The sequence below is a fragment of the Lynx canadensis genome, chromosome F2 (assembly GCF_007474595.2).
Source record: "Lynx canadensis isolate LIC74 chromosome F2, mLynCan4.pri.v2, whole genome shotgun sequence".
Classification (NCBI taxonomy): Eukaryota; Metazoa; Chordata; class Mammalia; order Carnivora; family Felidae; genus Lynx; species Lynx canadensis.
In genome coordinates, this window is record NC_044320.2 from 78,775,312 (window position 1) to 78,795,027 (window position 19,716).

Here is a 19,716-nt window from a genome sequence, read left to right on the forward strand (position 1 = left end):
TCTGAGGCTGCTGCAAGGGCGATGCCTTCAACTTTATCATGGAGGTGATATTTACATGTTGTCTTGGAAGGGACTTGAGCATGTGACAAAGAAGAGAGGGAAGGGCATTCCAAATAAAAGAACATGTGCACACGTGTAGAGTTATGAAACAAGGTGACAGTGTATGATTGGAAAGTTTGGCTTGTTTCACTCCAGTGTGACTGGGGACAGGCAGCGAGCTGTGGAGCTAGGTCTGTGGCATGCAACCAGGATCAGCTTTAACCTGTGTAACAGGGCACCCGGAAAGTGGATCTCACCCCCGGCAAGTCCTTGGTCACCACATACGTGGTGGAGAACCAGGTCAGGGGAGATCTTTCTGCCTCCCCCAGAGCAAAGTAACAACCCTGTGGCCAGAAACAGGAAGGACGAACAAGATCAATGTAATCTGGGATGAAACTATAACCAAGTCTGACTTCAGCGATTCTGTAATTTTCTTTCAGACTGTGTTTATTGGCTTGTGTGGCATATACCTGTCTAGCAGGGTCCAGCAGCGTTGGCCATCCCCCGAGGCATAGGGGCGTTTATTGGGACGAGCCATGCTTAACATGAAAAGAAAGGACAGAAAAAGTTGAGATGGTTGCAGAGTATCAAAGTGACCTCAATGGTGTGACTTGTGTTAAGTCATTAATTTGAAAAGTTAAATGTTATTATTTCGAAATGTATTTTCACCTCAATGGCAGAGTTAGTAATGTCTTTACATTTAAGAGGCTACACTTGAGTTTTGTGTGAAAATTCACTCAACAGCTTCTTATTCCCCCAAAGACATTACTTTATGCAATGCAGTGCGTTATCGCCTCAGAGTGAAGCTTTGCCGCTGGCTGCTATTTTCCCACGTAAATGAGTGGGATTCAGCGAACACCTTCAGCCTGTCATCCGGTCCTTGTGATACCGTGACATTTAGGATACACTAAACCACCTCATCTCTCGCGAAATCATTTCTTTGACATAGAAGAGAGGACTGCCCTTTAGTGACATCTGCTGGAAGAACCAGGTACATCAAGGAAGAAGAAAATCTGGAACTATTTGGTCAGGGTTTCTGTTCACTTTAAGGTTTCCAAGATAGGAAGACCATGCTTCAAAATTACAATGCTTTCTTTTACATTTGGGTGCTTTTAAGTATGTGGGTAACATATGTGGACACTGGTGTTAATGCTGACTTCCCTTGGACTGGTTCACACCTTCTATTGACGTTATCAACTGTTGGCTCATTTGTGCACGTGAGGGGTATTTGTTAATTCTAACCATGTAAATCCCTGAAAGAGAGAAAGGATTTAAGTGGAATACTAACTGCCCTGTCTGAGGAGAGTGGGAATTCAGTTTAGGATAACGAGGTGGAAATTATACTAAGATGAAAATGAGGAAACCTGGTTTTTTTGATACAGCCTCTGGTCATCAGTGGCTGGCAGATGATGAATGTTGATGAATGTGCCCTTCCTTTGTCCTGGGCCCAGTTTACTCAGCACAAGTTTAAGGTAAGGTGGGAGCCTGGAGACAGCACCTACTTCGGAGTGATTCCCCATGGTTACTTGCTTTGCTTTGAGGTGAATGAAATGTTTGGAATGAAATCAACATATTAATACCTGTCTTGAAAAGGTAGTGTTGAACTTTAGCCAGGATGAATAGGTGAGTAGGTTCCACTTCTCTCCTCTCCCCTTTACTTTTCTCTCTTGTCTTGTACGTAAAGTCAGAGGTTGGACTAATTAATCTGTAAGACAACTTCTTCTTAAAATGTTCTTTAAGATTTTATAGCAGTACTTGTTTGTTGTAAGAAACTGGGACAGTAGAGAAAAGTACAACCTAATTCTTTATGTTTATGTGTGTGTGTGTGTGTGTGTGTGTGTGTGTGTGTCTAGCTTCCAATTTTAACATTCTGTGAGCACCTTATGGCTCTCAGTGCTTTAAGACCCATTGCTTAATTGATTTCCTCATCCCGGGGATTTTGTGAACAAGTGTAGTGGAAAAAGCTTCAGTCCAGCTTGGCTTAATTAATAGTTTGAGAGGGGATTGCAATCCATTTCTGGAAAATAGTGCAGAGCTGGGCTGGAAATTTCACTGAAGAGCAAAGTGAAGCAGCTAGATTGAGGAAGCATTATTAGATTGTTCTAGTATCTTCTTTGAAGTCTTCATAGTATTCTGACATATGTTTAGGCACTTTAGCCATTACTGGAGATATGTCGATAAGTAGTCAACATATGAGAAACAAAAGGGAGGAGGAAATCGGAACTATCTGCTCAGCACCAAGCCTAGGCAACGTTCGTTCGCACACCACCTGCCCTTCTTTTGTTGTGCTCCTCACTGAGCTGTGTCGGTGCACTAGTGTTAGTGCTGATTTTCCCTTGAACACTGCAGCAACACCTTGTCAGGAGTGGAGGCCGCTCAGAGCCACCCTCCTCAGAGCTTTTGATACGCAGACCTGGCCCTTCAGTGACTGCGCATATTTCATGCATATTTCATGCGGGTTTGGAAGGCTTCCTTAAGCCTCCCTGGCCAGGCTTCCGAACCAGCTTTCTTACCCATGGCCCGTTTCACTCACTGACACTACCTCCCTCCCCCTTGCAAGGGATGGCATTTGGCCAAGTGTGCCCAGGTCTTTAGAAAAGCTACACTGAATGAAGGAATGAATGGACATCATCATTTCTTACTTTGGCTGGCAGGGTGGGGGGAGGTGGTGGTGGGAATATCAGGAGTCTCAGGGTTTTCTGGAGAAACTGGACAAATAGAATGAGGTCAATGAGATGTTTCTGAGAGAGAAGACCGAGAGATTCATTTTCAGGAATTGGCTGATGCTCTTGTGGGGGCTAGCAAGTCTGAATTTTGAAGAGCAGGCTGGCAGGGAGACCCTGGGAAGAGTTCATTTGCAGCTTGAGTCTGAGGCTGCTTGGGTGGGGGGCAGCATTTCCCCTTCCTCGGGGCACTTTTCTCTTTTCCCCTTAAGGCGCGTAACTGATCAGACAAGGCCCACCCACATTATGGAGGGTATCTGCTTTACTCAAAGGCTACTGATTTTGGTGTTCATCACATACAAAAGTATACTTTCACGGCAACATCTAGACTGGAGTTTGACCAAAATCTGGGTGCCATGGCTTAGCCAAGCTGACACATAAACTACCCTTCGTATCAAGTTAACTTCAGGCCAAATAAACAGCAACAGACGATAACCTCGAGCTTTAGCTGCCTGACACTTGGTAGGCAGAAAATGAACCTGACATCAGAGAAAACCAAAGAGCGGGACTGGGTATCTATCAGGCAAGCCATGCACTGAGTGGTGTTCTCCAGCTGCTGTTTTTCAGGCCTGGAAAATGTATTTCCAGTTCCTACCCTGAAAGGGCTGTAAGACAGAAGGATACAGAAGTTGTAGGACAGCAGGAGAGGTGGTATAGAGATCTCTTGCAGTCTTCCCCTCATTCCAAGGTCAGGGCAGTCTGGACCCTGTGGGTGAGGGGCGGCACCTGAGACAGCAGCTGAGAAAGGAAGACGGAGGCCCGGGCAGCTTCGGGAGCTGGGATGACGCGGGGTAGAGCTGCAGGGAGCAGGGTGTGCGCATGCTCTGACCCCAGAGACAGGTGGGAGGTAGGGATGTGCGCTCCTGGCAAAGACGGCGCTGGCCAGGCCGTCCGGAGCCCTTTGGCTTCCTCCTGCCCTTCCGGAAAGCCAGCGGAGACGAGAACCTGCTTACACTGTTTCTGCAGTTTTATGCTTTTGACTTTACAGTGCCTTCGTTGCATCCCCGCCTCCAACAGGAATGCTTTTGACTCGAGTACAGATCTGCTTGATCTTTTTTTCATGAGGATAGGCTTTCTGCCAGAATGCATATTTCTCACTTAGGAGAAAACAAGTAGCACACTCAGACAGAAACCAGCCTGTGAAGTTGGTGCTCTCTGAGGTCTTGCTCTCTCAGGGCCAGATTCTTCGCTCTCGTGGCAGGAATGGGGCCCCTTAGCTCAGGCATCTGCTGTAATAAAGCCGAAGACCATCTCCAGCCCGGGCAACTGTTAGGAGGGCCCTCACCACGACGGGCCCAGAAGAGCTGTGTAGCCTGGGTCTCACCTTCAAGAAGGAACTCAAATTTAGACTTTGATTTTATCTCCTGATGACCTGTGCATTCAGTCTAATGGTGTTTTCCAAGAGCATCACATTCATCTTAGGATTTCAACTAGACCACCATCTGTGGGCAATTCCAATTTTATTTTTTGTGTTTAAAGGCCTACTTGTTTAGCGTTTACAGAAAATATGCCCTGTGTTTGGCATTTATAAAATATACTGGGAACCTTGGGATCTGCACCAGGTCTGGCTTCACTCTCTCTCCGTGAGGTCTTTCTCTGGACTTTTCCACACACTGACACAGTAGAACTCCGTCTAACCTGCCCGGAGGGTGTGTAATGGGTGCTGACGGGGGCGTGGTGCCCCTCATTCCAGGGGTGGGGGGGAACTAAATAGCAGGATCTTGAGCTATGCTAATCTGTTTGAGGCTAGTTCACGTTGCTGTCTGTCCATGCTTGTTCTCTGCCCGCTGTCTACGATCCGGAATCGTTTAAAACTCTTTTTGAAGAAGAATCTTCTGGACTGAATTTGAACTAAAACCCGTCTCTCGTTGGTTAGAAACATGGATTCCAAATCTCTCACCATAAAAATCATGAAACCTTTCTTCCCAGCCTTAGCAGCTTGAGCCAGGGGTGGGCCAGGGAGACAGACAGACAGACTCATGTTTAACCACTGCCAGGAAGCACATGTGCTCAGGTTTCATACTGGTGCATTTCCTAGAACTGCTTCTGAATTGAATTGCAGTGAACAATAAATGGGAGGAAAATTGGGCTAAGTAATGATTATTTTTTGAATATTATTTAATCAATATTACATATATCATAAAGGGATAAATTGTGCAGGATATATAATAATTCAACTTCTACTCTATGCAAATGGTGAAAATATGCCACATGTTATGCTAAGGGGAGTTTTATATAAATGACAAATTTTGTGTGGGTGAAATTGTAGTGACCCGTCTTGAACAAAATAGAGGCAGTAGGGGAAGATGAATTATGTTTTTGGATAAATTTATTTACCCAGAGAGCAGAATAATCCAAATTTGGTGATCATTTAAATTCAAATGATCTTCTAGTATAATTTCATTAAAAAATGTGGTAAATATTACTTTAAGCAATTCATTGTGCAATGCCCCGTAAGCAATCTTAAAATGCAGCAATTAAAATTATCAAGGGAAGTGTTTGCTTAGAATTTTAGTTTATAACATACCTAATTATACAAGTTTATGTAGTAGAATATACTAGCAAAGAACGACAGGTGTGAACATGTTAACTTTGGTGCATTTGAATATGTCTTATGGGAATTCAAGTGAATGTGGAGAAAATCCTTGGGGCTCTAAGTGTGCTTTGCTCCTCTGGAAGAGGTTTCCTGTGGCTGCCTGAGCGGTGAGAACTGTGGGTGGTGTATCTCACGCTTCCCCGAGTAACCCTTGGGACAGTGGACACCTTGCCACACAATTCTTGTGGCAGGAGACCTTAGTTTTGTTTGCTAGTGAAGACTGGAGGGATTTTGGTAGCCAACACATCTAGCACCTTGACTTTCAAATGAAGCCAGTGAAAAGTTAGGTTTGCATTTTGGTGATTAGTTCAAACATCTTTTATCGTTATTTTTAATTACTTATATTACTGCTATGTCATCTAAGTGAAAATAAATTGGGAATTGGTATCATTGTGTATACCCTATGATCTAGCAATCCTATTCTAAATATGTTCCAGAGAAACATTTTTTCACGTGCACAGGGAGACATGTATGAATGTTTATTGAAATATTGTTTGTAGGGGGCGCCTAGGTGGCTCAGTCCTTTAAACATCTGACTCTTGATTTCGGTTCAAGTCATGATCTCACGGTTGATGAGATTGGGCCCCACGTGGGGCTCTGCACTGACAGCCCTGAGCCTGCTTGGGATTCTCTCTCCTTTTCTCTTTGCCCCTCCCCCTCTTCCCCCCCCCCCCCAAAAAAAAACCACAAAAAAACAAAAAAAAAAACCTAAAAAAAAAGAAATATTGTTTGTAAATATTGTGAGAATTTGAAAACAGTCAAAATGGCTGTTAGTAAGAGAATACATAAATGAACTGTGAAATGACATGATGATGTATTATAGGACAGTTAGGGATAAATATCTAGGTCTTTATGTGTAAATATCTAGAAAAGATGCAGTTGAGGGAGAAAAAGAGAGTTTTAAAAACTATAAAAATTTGAGGCGCCTGGGGGGCTCAGTCGGCTGGGCGTCCGACTTCGGCTCAGGTCATGATCTCGCAGTTCGTGAGTTCGAGCCCCGCATCAGGCTGTGTGCTGACCGCTCGGAGCCTGGAACCTGCTTCAGATTGTGCGTCTCCCTCTCTCTCTGCCCCTCCCCTGCTCACGCTCTGTCTCTGTCTCAACAATAAAATAAACATTAAAATAATAATAAAAATAAAAACTATAAAAAATTTGATAATTTTTGTAAATTTAAAAGCACTAAATATTTTATATTTACCTATGTTTATTTTCATATTTTTATATGTATACATTTTACCTTATATTTATTCACATACCTATATATGTGTGTGCGTCTGAAAAGGAGCATCACACTCAGAAGAGAGGTTACATGTGGGAAGAAGGAGACATAGCTGAAATTAAGATAGTGCTTCAAAGAGACTTTTACTTTGCCCGTAATATATTTTTACATATGATTTGGGTAATCAAAATAAAAATGTGTGGAATTGTGAGTAGAGCCAACGATACCAAGTGAAAACAGCTGTTGATTCTAAATACGGGCAATAAAGAGTATTCTTTTCTTATTTGTACTGTTCTGAATTTGTAAAAATTTTCAAAGCCCCAAAAAAGGAAAATGATTTACCCTTTTATATTTACTCCTTTCTTGTATTGTTAGAAGCTCAATTTGGGAGTACTATTAGGATTTATGGTTTGGTGTGAGAGGACAGTCCTTTCTGTAATTTAAAGTTCCTGTTTTGAAGGGAAACCAATGGGTCTCGGGTAATTGCATTTATATAACTTTATCTCTTATGTGTTTATAGTGAGTATTTCACATCATTTATAAAGCTTCTTTTAAAAATATAGAGCAGACACATCAAATAACAACGTATGATATTTAAGCATTGTGTTCCATCTTACAAAGAGGTGTATTCACAATGAGTTATTTTAATTGAAAGTGTTTTTAAAAATGTCACACATATTTTTTCTTTCTTGGTGTCAGGATTTAACTGAAACAGCTCCTATAAAATTGTACATAGGGGTGCCTGGGTCAGTCAGTTAAGTGTCCAACTCTTGATTTTGGCTCAGGTCATGATCTCACGGTTCATGGGATGGAGCCCCGCCTCGGAATTCTCTCCCCATCTCTCTCTGCGCCTACCCAACTCATCCTCTCTCTTTCTTTTTCTTTCAAAGTAAATAAAGTTAAAAAAAATTGTACATATTCTTCCGACATCAGCTCAAGGAAACATAAAATGATAGGATTTAAGAGGTAATTTTATAAAGATTTTTATATCAAGTATTCTAAAATAGAACTACTTTTTATGGTGGTGAAGAATTTTATTTTGAGAAATTAATTGAGGTGAAGTAGATCCTTCCTTCCTTCCTTCCTTCCTTCCTTCCTTCCTTCCTTCCTTCCTTCCTTCCTGATTGTTTGTTTTCCTGACACACTAATACTCTGTAAAAGCTTTCGGCTATGATTTCCCTTGGGTCTCACACTTCCAAACAAATTATTTCATCTTTCTACTGTGCTCCCTACATGAGTGATATAAACCGGCTCAAATAAACTTAACCAAATGACAGCTTCTTGCCTAGATACCAAAAAAATAAGGAGGCAAATTTGGTCTCGGGAATAGCTGGATGCATAGCTTTGTTTTCTTCTCCCACATTTTGGCCTGATTTGTCTCTGGCCGGTCTGGGCGCTAATAGCCCTAGGTGCTCCTTGTTCATAATCTCCGATCCCAAAGAGCATAACTCTCTTTTCTTCAGCACCAGGCGACACTCCTGAATGCCCCCAACTTGCTTTATTCTGAGTCCTCTGCTTCCCACAGGAGAAGCGGTGTCCGAGGAGATGGTGATTTCAGTTGGCTGGACTTAAACACCCTCCTAAAGGGCACCTGGTTGACACTTCCCCCAAAATCACAGGGAGTGGGTCTAGGCAGACCAGTACCTTAAGTTGGCTTCCTGTGCATAGCATTTTATTTGTCGCTCTGTCAGACCACCAATACTTCAGATACTAAGTAATGTAATTATTGGGTTGTCATCCTCGGCCCATCTGTGCCCGCTCGGTAGCCGGAACCAGGTAGGAACCACGTATTTTGTGTCCTTGTTACTTAACACAGTATGCGACACGTACTTGGCACTCAATAATTTACATGCTGCATAAAGCGATATATTAACTGATGAAAGAGAATGCTGGTTGTCTCTCTTAAACTAATTGTTTTGTTGACTTGGTTTAATACTTCCGTGGAAGGCTGTCATACTCCTGGACTATGAAGAAAAGTTAAGTGTTTCATAACTTTGCCTAAACCCGCGTAATGGTGTTACGTTGAGTTGATAAGTGACATCTGATCTGTCGATGTTTTCCAAAGTACTTATGCTCAATTGGCATGTTGCCATATACAGAATTTGTTTTGGTGTCATAGGAATATGACCTAAAGGAAATGCGGTAACTGCCTTCAACACTGGGAAGAGCCCTGTAACTGGCTGCACTTGCCCGGCACCTTTGGACTAGCATACACACTGATACGCATGAGTCGCCAGAAACAACAGACTTCCCTACTGATCAGTGCCTAATGTACCTAATTCTGCCTTAGGTTTGGTCTTTTAGTGCCGTGTTTGGTTATAAAGGGAGAATTCATTTTCAAGCTTCTGGAAATAATAACACCACTGGAATGTGCATATTATAATCTTTTTCCTCCTTTTTATGTTCCCAGAGACTTGAGGTTTAACAGAATACGAGAAATTCCTGGGAGTGTCTTCAAGAAACTTAAGAATTTGAACACTCTGTGAGTACTTATCGCTTATCTGTGAGGCTTGTAAAATTACGAGCTAGTTGGATTGCAATTTGCCATGAAAAGTCATTTTGAGAGTAAAGAACAGAATGGATGGGAATTAAGTTTCGCTAGCACTCTTATAATCAGAGATTCTCTGTTTCTTTCCACTGCTTATGTTTTTGTTACCTTCTGAATCTGGGAGATATTCCTACTCATCTGATTGTCCTTTGTATTCTGTTTGTTTAGAAAAGCTTCGTGGACAAAGAAACTGAGAGAAAGAGTAGTTGAACAATTTGTCTGTGGGTCCCCTCTCCAAAGCAATAGACATGGAATTAAAATTCATGACCTCGTGACTCCAAAGTTCTGGCTTTCACCAACATGCCACTGGATCGTCTCCTTGTTTGTAATACTCTGAATATTTTTAAAATTATGTATTTAGGGGCACCTGGGTGGCTCAGTCAGTCAAGCATCCAACTTCGGCTCAGGTCATGATCTCAAGGTTCGTGAGCTCAAGCCCCACGTTGGACTCTGTGCTTATGGCTCAGAGCCTGGAGCCTGCTTCAGATTCTGTCTGTCTGTCTCTCTCTCTGACCCTTTCTCACTTGTGCTCTCTCTCTCAAAAATAAATAAATAAACATTAAAAAAAAAAACAGGACCAGGCCTGGGTCTGGTCTCTCGTCTATGCTTAAAAAAGATATATATAGATATATATAGATATAAAATATATGTATATATAATACATGTATGTATATATAAATATATGTATATATAATATGTATATATATGTGTATGTATATATACATATACGTGTATATAATATGTATATATATGTATATGTATATATTTATATATTTATATGTATATATACTGTATGTATATATTTATATGCATATACAAAATAAATAGATATATAAAAATCATGTATTTAGAGGAAAAGTTACAACTTTATGGCTAAGCTCTAATAAAATATTTCAATGTGTATTACCCGTATTTTATTCACTCAACAGATATTTATATCTGTGACCAGCTTACCAGTTTGCTGGCTTTCGATGCAGACTAAAATACACAGGACCCTGCTATGGTATAGCAGATGGTCTGACCTTATGGACTGTTAGTAAAGAAAGACCCAACTATAAAAACGTATGTAATAAAAATTGACAACTGCTATAATGGAAGAGAGTAGAATGTTAGGAGAGGTGATGCTGGGGGTTTACATGTACTAACAGTGCTCTGTATTTAAATTTTATTTATGCTGCACTTAATCCAGAGGGTGAAATCAGTAGAAGTTAAGACTGTTTGTGTCGTTAGAACTACCTGGGTATGTTAGTCTTCTTGACATAATATTTTCATGATCAAGTTAACAGTGTTTTCAGCTTGGCTGGATTTATCGCTGTGTTACGGCCAACCTAGTCCTTCTAACTTTAGGGTTGAGATTATGACTTTATACTTGTGCTTTTCCCACCTGGCTTCTTTCCAATTACTGATGCCTGAATACACATACTTTATCACGATAATTCTGGTTGGGGTGATGTAAGAGCATAAGGAAGTAAGGACTACAAGGGTTATTCCTTACTTAACAATAAAGCAGTTGTTCTCAAACCAAAATATGTAAAAAAGTTTCCTAGAGAGCTTGTGGACTTGAAGACTCCCTCTGCCTCAAAGATTCTCATTTAACACTTTTTCAGGAGGGACCCAAAGATTTGCATCTTAACTAGTATCTCCAGGGGGTCTGACACTTGGGGAGTATCCTCATTGAAGCCTTCCGCCATTATCTACTGAGATATGGAGGTGATAGAAAAGCAAAGATATTATTAATTTATCAGATTGTTAATGTTACCAAATGTTATCAAACCTCTTCTTTCAACGTAGTTGCCACTTTAAAAGGTTTTTGAGGAGTGTAGCAAAATGATCTCTATCACTGTTGGGCCACATTTTGGAGTTATAGTACACAATACTGTAATTATTAATGAACAGTCCACCTCTTCATTTAGTAGAAGCCATACTTATTAATTTGTGTCTAAATACTTTTATTAACAACAAAACTGGAACAGCGATCACTTGTGGTGTTAATTACATTGAATACTTTGCCTTGTGTACATTAGTTCCATTCCCTGATGCAGCCCTGTATGGTGGATGTTATTTCTGTTTTACAGATGAGGACACTGAGGCTTATAAGTGTGATGTCATTTACCCACATTCATACATCTAGAAAGGGGCAGAGTCAGGATTCACACACGCTTTGATTGATTAACTGCTGGTTAGCCAATGGTTTCTTATACATGATAGCTTTCAGGAAGGCTGAAATGACAGATGATGGGTTACTTAAATAGTAAGTTGTGCAAGAGAGAAAGAAGTGAGGTCAGAAATGGGGCACTGAAAGACTCTGGGATTGGAGAGAACTTGTGCGGGGCCAGTGTGATAAAGACCCAATTGCTCAATGAGTTCTGAGGACCCAACAGAGTTAGACTCACAAGTATGTTCGTGAAAGTGAGGGAAAAGTAAACCTTTTAGCTGGTGTAATTACTGAGTTCCTTGCTGTGTGTGTGTTTTTTTAAGCAACCAAACTACCAAATTTTGTAAGAAAACCTCAATGTTTAAAATATTTCTCAAATAAGATATAATTATGAAGTCTGATTTTATGTTTTATGTAATGTGAAATCTTCACTATGCTTCATTTTATGAGAGCTTTTACCGTGTTGATGAATCAACAGTCACTATTTCATTTATTTACTTTTATTTAAAAATCTGGTGTAATAATGTTGTTTTTTCCCTCTTATGACTTTGAAGGATTGATGTTTAATGGTTTGCCAAGGGTTTTACTCTGTAAGTAGCCATAACTTTAGTTAAGATATTTGATTTGTTTTTATGGCTATTCTGTGATGTAGCAAGGGAACAAAATTTCCTGTAGTAAGTATCAGCATAGTTTTCTAGTTGGAGGTATGCAGGAGAATTTAAAACAAGGCATTCATTTCTGGGATAATAGAAACCTGTGGACAAGATTTGGCTTTCCATCAATTATTACTAATAAGACTTTGGTTGGATCTCTCTGTAGCTTGTTTACATTGTAACTTGCTTTTTTTATGATGAAAAAATAACAACATATGGCTTTATGCCAGTCTAGCTAGTATCATATGAATGATCCAGATTAAAAAAAAAATCTCAAAGATACGAATAAAACGCAAAAAGGAACTCTTTGAAAGTCTGAGAGACAACCAAGGCAGCCAGGACTCGAGAAGCTAACATCTGGGAAAGACAGGAGGCTGGCTGAGCTGACTCAAACCTTCGGTGCGACTTTTCCTTGTCTGGTCATTTGCCAATTCAAGATGCAGGGCCTGGGGATGAAGAGGAGACAGGCAGTAGCCTAGATTTCATGGGGGTCTCACCGGACTGGGAAGAGAAAGGCTGCAATTGAAGACCACTGTGACAACCAGCACTAGAGGGCCGGGACGCCTGAGAGAAGGCAGCTGCCCAGTAGTGAGGTGAACATTTTGCCAGCCATTTCAATGGAGGCACTTGCTGACTTAGAAGTCAAACGTATAGGGGAGAGGTTACCAAGAGGCCAAGGAGAAAGCAACTCCTGAGACTAATCAAAGCTGATCAGAGATTTTGGCCATTTCAAGATACCCGAGAAATAAAAGTAAGACTTTAGGGCCCATCACAGAAAAAAGCACCTGATAAATACCCCTGGTTTTAATTTTGTGCCCCTGAAGAGCTATGCCCTAGAAGCACCGGACCATCCTAGACTTGGTGAAGGTCATCTGTATTCTGCTGCCTCCTAAAAACAAATCGCTCCTTCTCTGGAAAAGTATAAAATGATCCAAACCCTCTACCATTTTTCACACACCATGTCTGGCAGTCAGTGAAAGGTGTCCAGGCATGCCAGGAAAACCAAAAGAAAAAGCAGATAGCTAAAAATGCTACGTTTGTTTAAGATTTTGAAGTTACAAAACACAGAGCTTAAAATAACTAGGATTGACATATTTAAAGGAGTATATTAAATGAAAGAAATTTTCACCCAAAGGAGGAAATTATTCTGTTTTCTTAGAACTAAACAGATCATTGCATTTGGGGGTTGAGTAGCTTGCTTTAGTCATAGATGAGACTATGGCAGAAGGGAGAATCAGCGTCCTGAAAGACAGGCCATTAAAAATTACCCAGATAGAAGCACCTTGGGGGGAAAAAAAGATGGAAAACACAAGAAAGAGAGTAAAAGACTGGGACATGACAAAAATATCTACATGTAATTGGAGTCACAGACAGAGATGATAAAGAAAATAGGACAGAGGCAGTATTTGAAGAGATTTGAAACACCAGTGTTCCCCCAGAACAAAAGACACCAAGCCACAGATTCAAGAAGTCTTATGACACATGTAGGCTAAATACACAGAGAACTACACTCAGTCACATGGTAGTATATGCTGAAAACCAAAAACAATATTTAAAAAATAGTTCTAGGTAAATGTATATTATCTTTCAAGAAATAACCATGGAAATGGTGAAAGTTAAAAACAATGGAAAGGCATTTTGCTGAAAAAAAAAATGGAAAGACTTGAATTCTATTCACAGGGAAACTGGCCTTTAACAATGAAGGTAAAAAAAAAAAAAGACATTTGCAGACACATAAAAGCTGAGATAATTTGCAGTCAGTAGGCCTGCAAATTGTTTTTCCCCTCAGGCAAAAAGAGAAGGATCCAAAGTGGAAATGCAAGTGTAGGAAGCAATGAAGAGCACATAAAGGGTAAAACCTTTGACTAACTTTAAATTATTGTTTATTTCTCATAGTAATGTGCATTTAACATATGTAGAATTAAAAGGCATCATGACAATAGCACAAGATGTAGGAGGAGGTTAAGTGCAATTAAAGTGCTTTCAGATGTTTTCTTTGTTAAGAAAGTGCTAAAATTATCAATTAAAGGTAGGCTTTAATTAGGTCAGTATAGGGGCGCCTGGGTGGCTCGGTCGGTTAAGCCTCTGACTTCGGCTCAGGTCATGATCTCGCGGTCCGTGAGTTCGAGCCCCGCGTCGGGCTCTGGGCTGACTGCTCAGAGCCTGGAGCCTGCTTCGGATTCTGTGTCTCCCTCTCTCTCTGCCCCTCCCCTGTTCATGCTCTGTCTCAAAAATAAATAAAAACGTAAAAAAAAAAAATTGAAAAAAAATTAGGTCAGTATATCTGTTGTAATTTCTGGGGCAACCACTACAAGAATAATAAGGAATGTATACTTAAGTTAATGAGAGACAATTCAAATAATAAAAAGTATTTGATTAAGCCAAAGAAGGCAAGAAAGGCAAAAGGAACAAAGAGCAGACATGAGAAAGAGAGAAATGGGGCACCTGGGTGGCTCAGTCAGTTAAGCATCTGGCTCTTGCCTTTTGGCTTAGGTCATGATATCATGGTTCATGATATCGAGCCCTGCATTGGGCTCTGTGCTGATAGCATGGAGCCTGCTTGGGATTCTGTCTCTTTCTCTCTCTTTCTGCCCTTCTTCCTCTCACACTCTCGGTGACTCTCAAAATAAATAAACAAACCTAAAAAAAAAGAAATTGAAAGATGGTGTATTTAAACACAAATACATCAGTGATTGCATATAACATAAATGGATTAAATTTTTTAATTAAATTTTTGACTAAATTTTTTGTCACACTGGATTAAAAAAGGAAGTAAACTCAACTATATTTTGTTCCAAAGAAACAAATATAAGGGCACATAAAGGTCAGAAGTTGAAGCCTACCAAAGAAAGCAGTTTTTATTATACTAATATCTAACAGAGTAGATTTCATCCTGGATAAAAGGCCAATTCAACAGGAAAATATAATACAAAAACTGTGTGTACCTATAAAATTTATAAAGCTAAAATTAACAGATATAAAAGGAAAAATAGAAATAGCCATGTGTATGTAGGATTTTTTAAAAACTTCATTAAAAGACAAAAATGAATAAGTATATAAAAGCTGTTAACAGATAACTAACCAAATTTACCTAACATATGAGACACTGTACACAACTGTAAAATAAATATTCTTTTCAGGTGCACATGAAACATTTATAAAAATGACCATATTCTGTGTCGTAAAGCAAGTTTCAACATATTTGAAAGCATTACAATCATATAAAATACGTGCCTTGATTATAGTGAATTTAAGCAAAATTCAACTAAAAATCCAGTTCATCTACAAAATACCAATAGTTCGGAGATTAAGCAATACTCTTCTAAATAACTCTTGGTTAAAATAAAAGTAAATAAAAAAGAAAATATATTTTGAACTCAGTAAAAATGAAAATAGGAGACATGAAAACCTGAAATATACAGCTATAGGAAAGCTTAGAGGGAAATTCATAGGCTTAAATGCATGTTTTAGAAAAGCAAAAAAAAAAATAAAAATAAATTGTTAAACATCCATCTCAAGAAGCTAGAAAAAGAACAGAAAACAAACCAAAGATAGAAGAAAAATTAAACAAGAAACCCAGAGATCAATGAAACATTATATAAATGATAATTTTCACAAGCCAAAACTTGCTCTTTAGAAATGCCCAAAGTCTTTTTGTCTTTTAAATCAATTATATGAGAGCTGGTAGTTAGAGTAAACAACTGAAGAGAGAAGAGGCACAACTTAACAATATCAGGAATGGCAAAGAGGTCATCATTCACATCCTATAGTCATTTAGACAGACAAGGAGAGATTAGTATGAACAACTTTATGCCACTATATTTGAAATGTTAGATTTAATGGGATAAATTGGTCCTAAAACACTTAAACTGATACAGAGGAGAATCCTATTAAAAGTGTTAAATTTCACACAAAGAGACAAAACCATTAAAATCCTTTCCCAGTGGCATGTAGGTGGCTTACTTGGTTAAGATTCCAACTCTTATGTTTGGCTCAAGTCATGATCTCATGGTTCATGAGTCTGAGACCCCTGTTGGGCTTTGTGCTGCTACTGCAGAGCCTGCTTTGGATTCTCTCTCGGCTCTCTCTGCCCCTCCCCCACTCATGCTCTCTATCAGTCAGTCAATCAATCAATCAATCAATCCACATTTTTTAAAAAAGAATCCTTTCTCAAAAGAAAACCCCAGGCTCAGATAGCTTCAGCAAAGAATTACTTAAAATATATTTTTTGGGGCGCCTGGGTGGCGCAGTCGGTTAAGCGTCCGACTTCAGCCAGGTCGCGATCTCGCGGTCCGTGAGTTCGAGCCCCGCGTCGGGCTCTGGGCTGATGGCTCGGAGCCTGGAGCCCGTTTCCGATTCTGTGTGTCTCTCTCTCTCTCTGCCCCTCCCCCGTTCATGCTCTGTCTCTCTCTGTCCCAAAAAATAAATAAACGTTGAAAAAAAAATTAAAAAAAAAATATATTTTTTAATTAAACTAATTGTGACACAAACCTTGCCAGAGAATAGAGACAGAAAGTACTTTTCAACTTATTTTATAAAGCCAGCATAATCTTCACAGCAAAATGCAGAAACATTTTTAGTGAATTTCTCTCAAGTATATAAACATGAAGATATTAAATACAATGTTAGCAAATGATTCTACCAATGCATGAAAAAGATCATGACCAAGTTAGGTCTATTCCAGGAATTCAAGTTTGGTTTAACACACAAAAATCAACATTATTATAATACAGGTAGAAAAGTCATATCATTTCAGTAAAAGCAGGAAACGTCTCATAAAACTTAACTTACGGATTTAAAAAAAATCTCACAGCAAGTTATGGATGGAAGGGAACTTCCTTAATTTGGTAGAGTATATCCACTAAAAATCAGTAATAAACATTCTACTTAACAAATAGTAAACACTTTCCTCCAAAAATGTGGAATGAGACATGAATACTCATTTGTAAAATTGACATTCAACATTATTTTGGAGGCAGTATTTTTTACCATAAGGCAAGTTAAGAATAAAAAGTGATGAGGATTAGAAAAAATAATTAAAATGGTAATATTTACCTGTGTCATTTTTGTGTACACATGAAATACAAAATATTCAGATGGGCTACTAAAATTAATAACTCATTTTGGTGATGTAAAGAATAAAGTGTATTTCTATATTCTAGCAACAACCATCTCAAAAATGAAAATTTTTAACCGATACATTTTGCAATAACATTAAACATTTTGGTAAGTAGGAATAAATGTAACAAAGGCCATAACTCTCTGAGAAAACAACAGATTACTGGGAGAAATGAAAGAAATCCGAAATAAATGACTACAGTATCATGATTATGAATTCAAAGACTTGATATTGGTATGATATCACTTCTTTTCAAGCTGATTTATAGGTTCAATGCAACCCCAGTCAAATATCAGCAGGCTCTTTTGTGGAAGTTTATAAGCTGATTCGACACGAATAGTTCATCAAGTATTAAAGAAAGATATTGTAGAAAGATTTAAACTGGATGTCAAGCTTTATTGTAAATAAGAGAAATAAAAGTGTGGGATTGTTTCAATGGCAAAGAAACAAATGAAACAGAGTGAGGAGTCCAGAAACAGACCCACATGTAAATGGTCACCTGAGCTGTCACAAATACGTACTGCATTGAAGTGTGAAAATGAAAATTTTCTAGTAAATAGTGCAGTTATTTGGATAACCACGATGAAAAATATTTTAACCCCATTTCACTACTTTGCCATGTGTACAATAATGAATTCCAGATGGATCATAGATCATATGAAAGGTAAAAGTAACAAGGATTCTAGGAGATAGCATAGAAAAGAATCTTTATACCCTTTGGACAAAGATTTTCAGAGTATACAAAAAGAAAACAGTGAAGAAAATGACTGATAAATTCGATTTCATTAAAATTAAGAACTTCAGCTTGCTAAAGACACTTTTATGAGTAAAAAGAGAAGCGACAGGCTGGAAATTTACAATTATGTATATACCATAAAGGATTTGCATCAAGAACTCTTACATATCAATAAATAAAAGGCAAAATCCCTAACTAAAAAATATATGACATGTTTGAACAGGCATTTGACAAATTATAATTTCCAAATTGTCAATAAACTCATGAAAATGTATATTCAGCATTCTTTGCTGTCACAGAAATGCAACATAAGATCACAATGGGGTTCCTCACACCTCCATTACAACAAAAAACACTCAAAATAGTCAACTATAATGGAGCCAATAGACCTCTTATAAGTTGCCAGGATGAAAATCGCCTCAGTTATTTTAGAACACTATTTAGCAGTATCCACTAAAACTAAATACCCGTAGATCTGATGACTGAGAAATTGCACATCTAAGCATATAATCCACAGAAAGGAATATATGTACATTTCAAAAGTTATGTATAAGAACTTGGTTGAGGGGCACCTGGGTGGCTCAGTTGGCTAAGTGTTCAACTTTTGATTTCAGCTCAGGTCATGATCTCACGATTCCGGAGATCAAGGCCTCCATTGGGCTTTGTGCTGACAGCACAGAGCCTGCTTGGGATTCTCTCTCTCTGCCCCTCCAGTGCTCATTCACTCTCTTTCTCCTAAAATAAATAAACTTAAAAAAAGAGAACTTGGTAGAAACATTATTTGTAATACTGAAAACTGGAGAAAAGCCAAATTATCCGTAAGTAAATTGCAGTAAATTCACACGATGGAATACTAGAGAGCAAATAAAAAGAATGCATTACAACCACCTGCAACAACACAGATAAATCTTGTGAATGAAATGTTGGGAGAAGGATGCCAGACACAAAAGAGGGAATACACATGTTATGATTCCATTTATAAAAAGTTCAAAACCGGGTCAAACGAAATGCAAACTTTCCATCTTGCTAGAAGCTGAGGTTTATTGACAAGCAAGGCATGAGGGAGGTTTCTGTGATGTTGGACATGTTCAGTTTCTTGATTTGTGTGGTGTTTATATGAGTATTTTCATTTTTATATACAAAAATATCAAGTATACTTAAGAGGTCATTAAAATATTCACCATAAATTGATAGCCATAAGTAAACTATTTTGATGGGGAGATTGTACACAGTGTCTTATCTTCTTTTTACTTTTCTGTATTTTCAAAATTGTGTATAATGAGAGTCTAGTATTAAGAAGAGACAGAAATAGTGTTAAGAAGAGTGTCAAGATGAGGCAGAAACTATTGGGAAAAAAAAAGATGGACAGATTAAATGTACTAACCTATCAAGTCCTAGTAAACTTAAAGTTATGCATAATTAAATATAGAACAAACTACATTCCTGTAAGCTAGCACAGTTAGAATTCTACAGCTAGATGTGGTTGTAAAGAAGGAAGAGAAAGAGAGAAGCACCTAGGGGAATGCACAAAGAAAACGTTGCCCCAACGCCATTGGTCTGGAAAATGAGAGGGGCTGCATTTTGTGAGTTCTTGCAACCAGTAGGTCTTAATGCCTGGCGTTTTAAAGGACAGCAGGCTTGGCTGGGATAGAGCCCAGAGCACGCTGCCCTGTTCCTGGAGAGAATGCAGGCAAACATCCTAGAAACAGAGAGCATTGAAACAGCAATCTGAAGAATGCCTGGAGCACACAGTGGGGGAGATTATTTGCTCATCTTGTGAGTGTCCCTGGGAGGAAGCATTCATGGAGATACACCTCTCTGGGACCAGGGGAGCTGGCCAGCACCAGCTCCCTCGCCTGCACACCAGCATAAACACAGAGCCACCGCACCACAGAGGCAGTGCTGAGCCATCCTGGCTGCTTGCCTTC

The 19,716-nt window shown here is 39.0% G+C and overlaps 1 protein-coding gene across 1 annotated transcript in view; it reads left to right on the plus strand.

Moving 5' to 3' along the window:
- Positions 1-8,714: 8,714 nt before the first annotated feature.
- The window catches only part of PXDNL (peroxidasin like), a 266,765-nt gene continuing 255,763 nt past the window's right edge, over positions 8,715-19,716 (plus strand). The window contains 2 exon segments of the mRNA XM_032591901.1: positions 8,715-8,719; positions 8,988-9,059. Of these exon segments, the coding sequence (XP_032447792.1) occupies positions 8,715-8,719; positions 8,988-9,059 (77 nt within the window).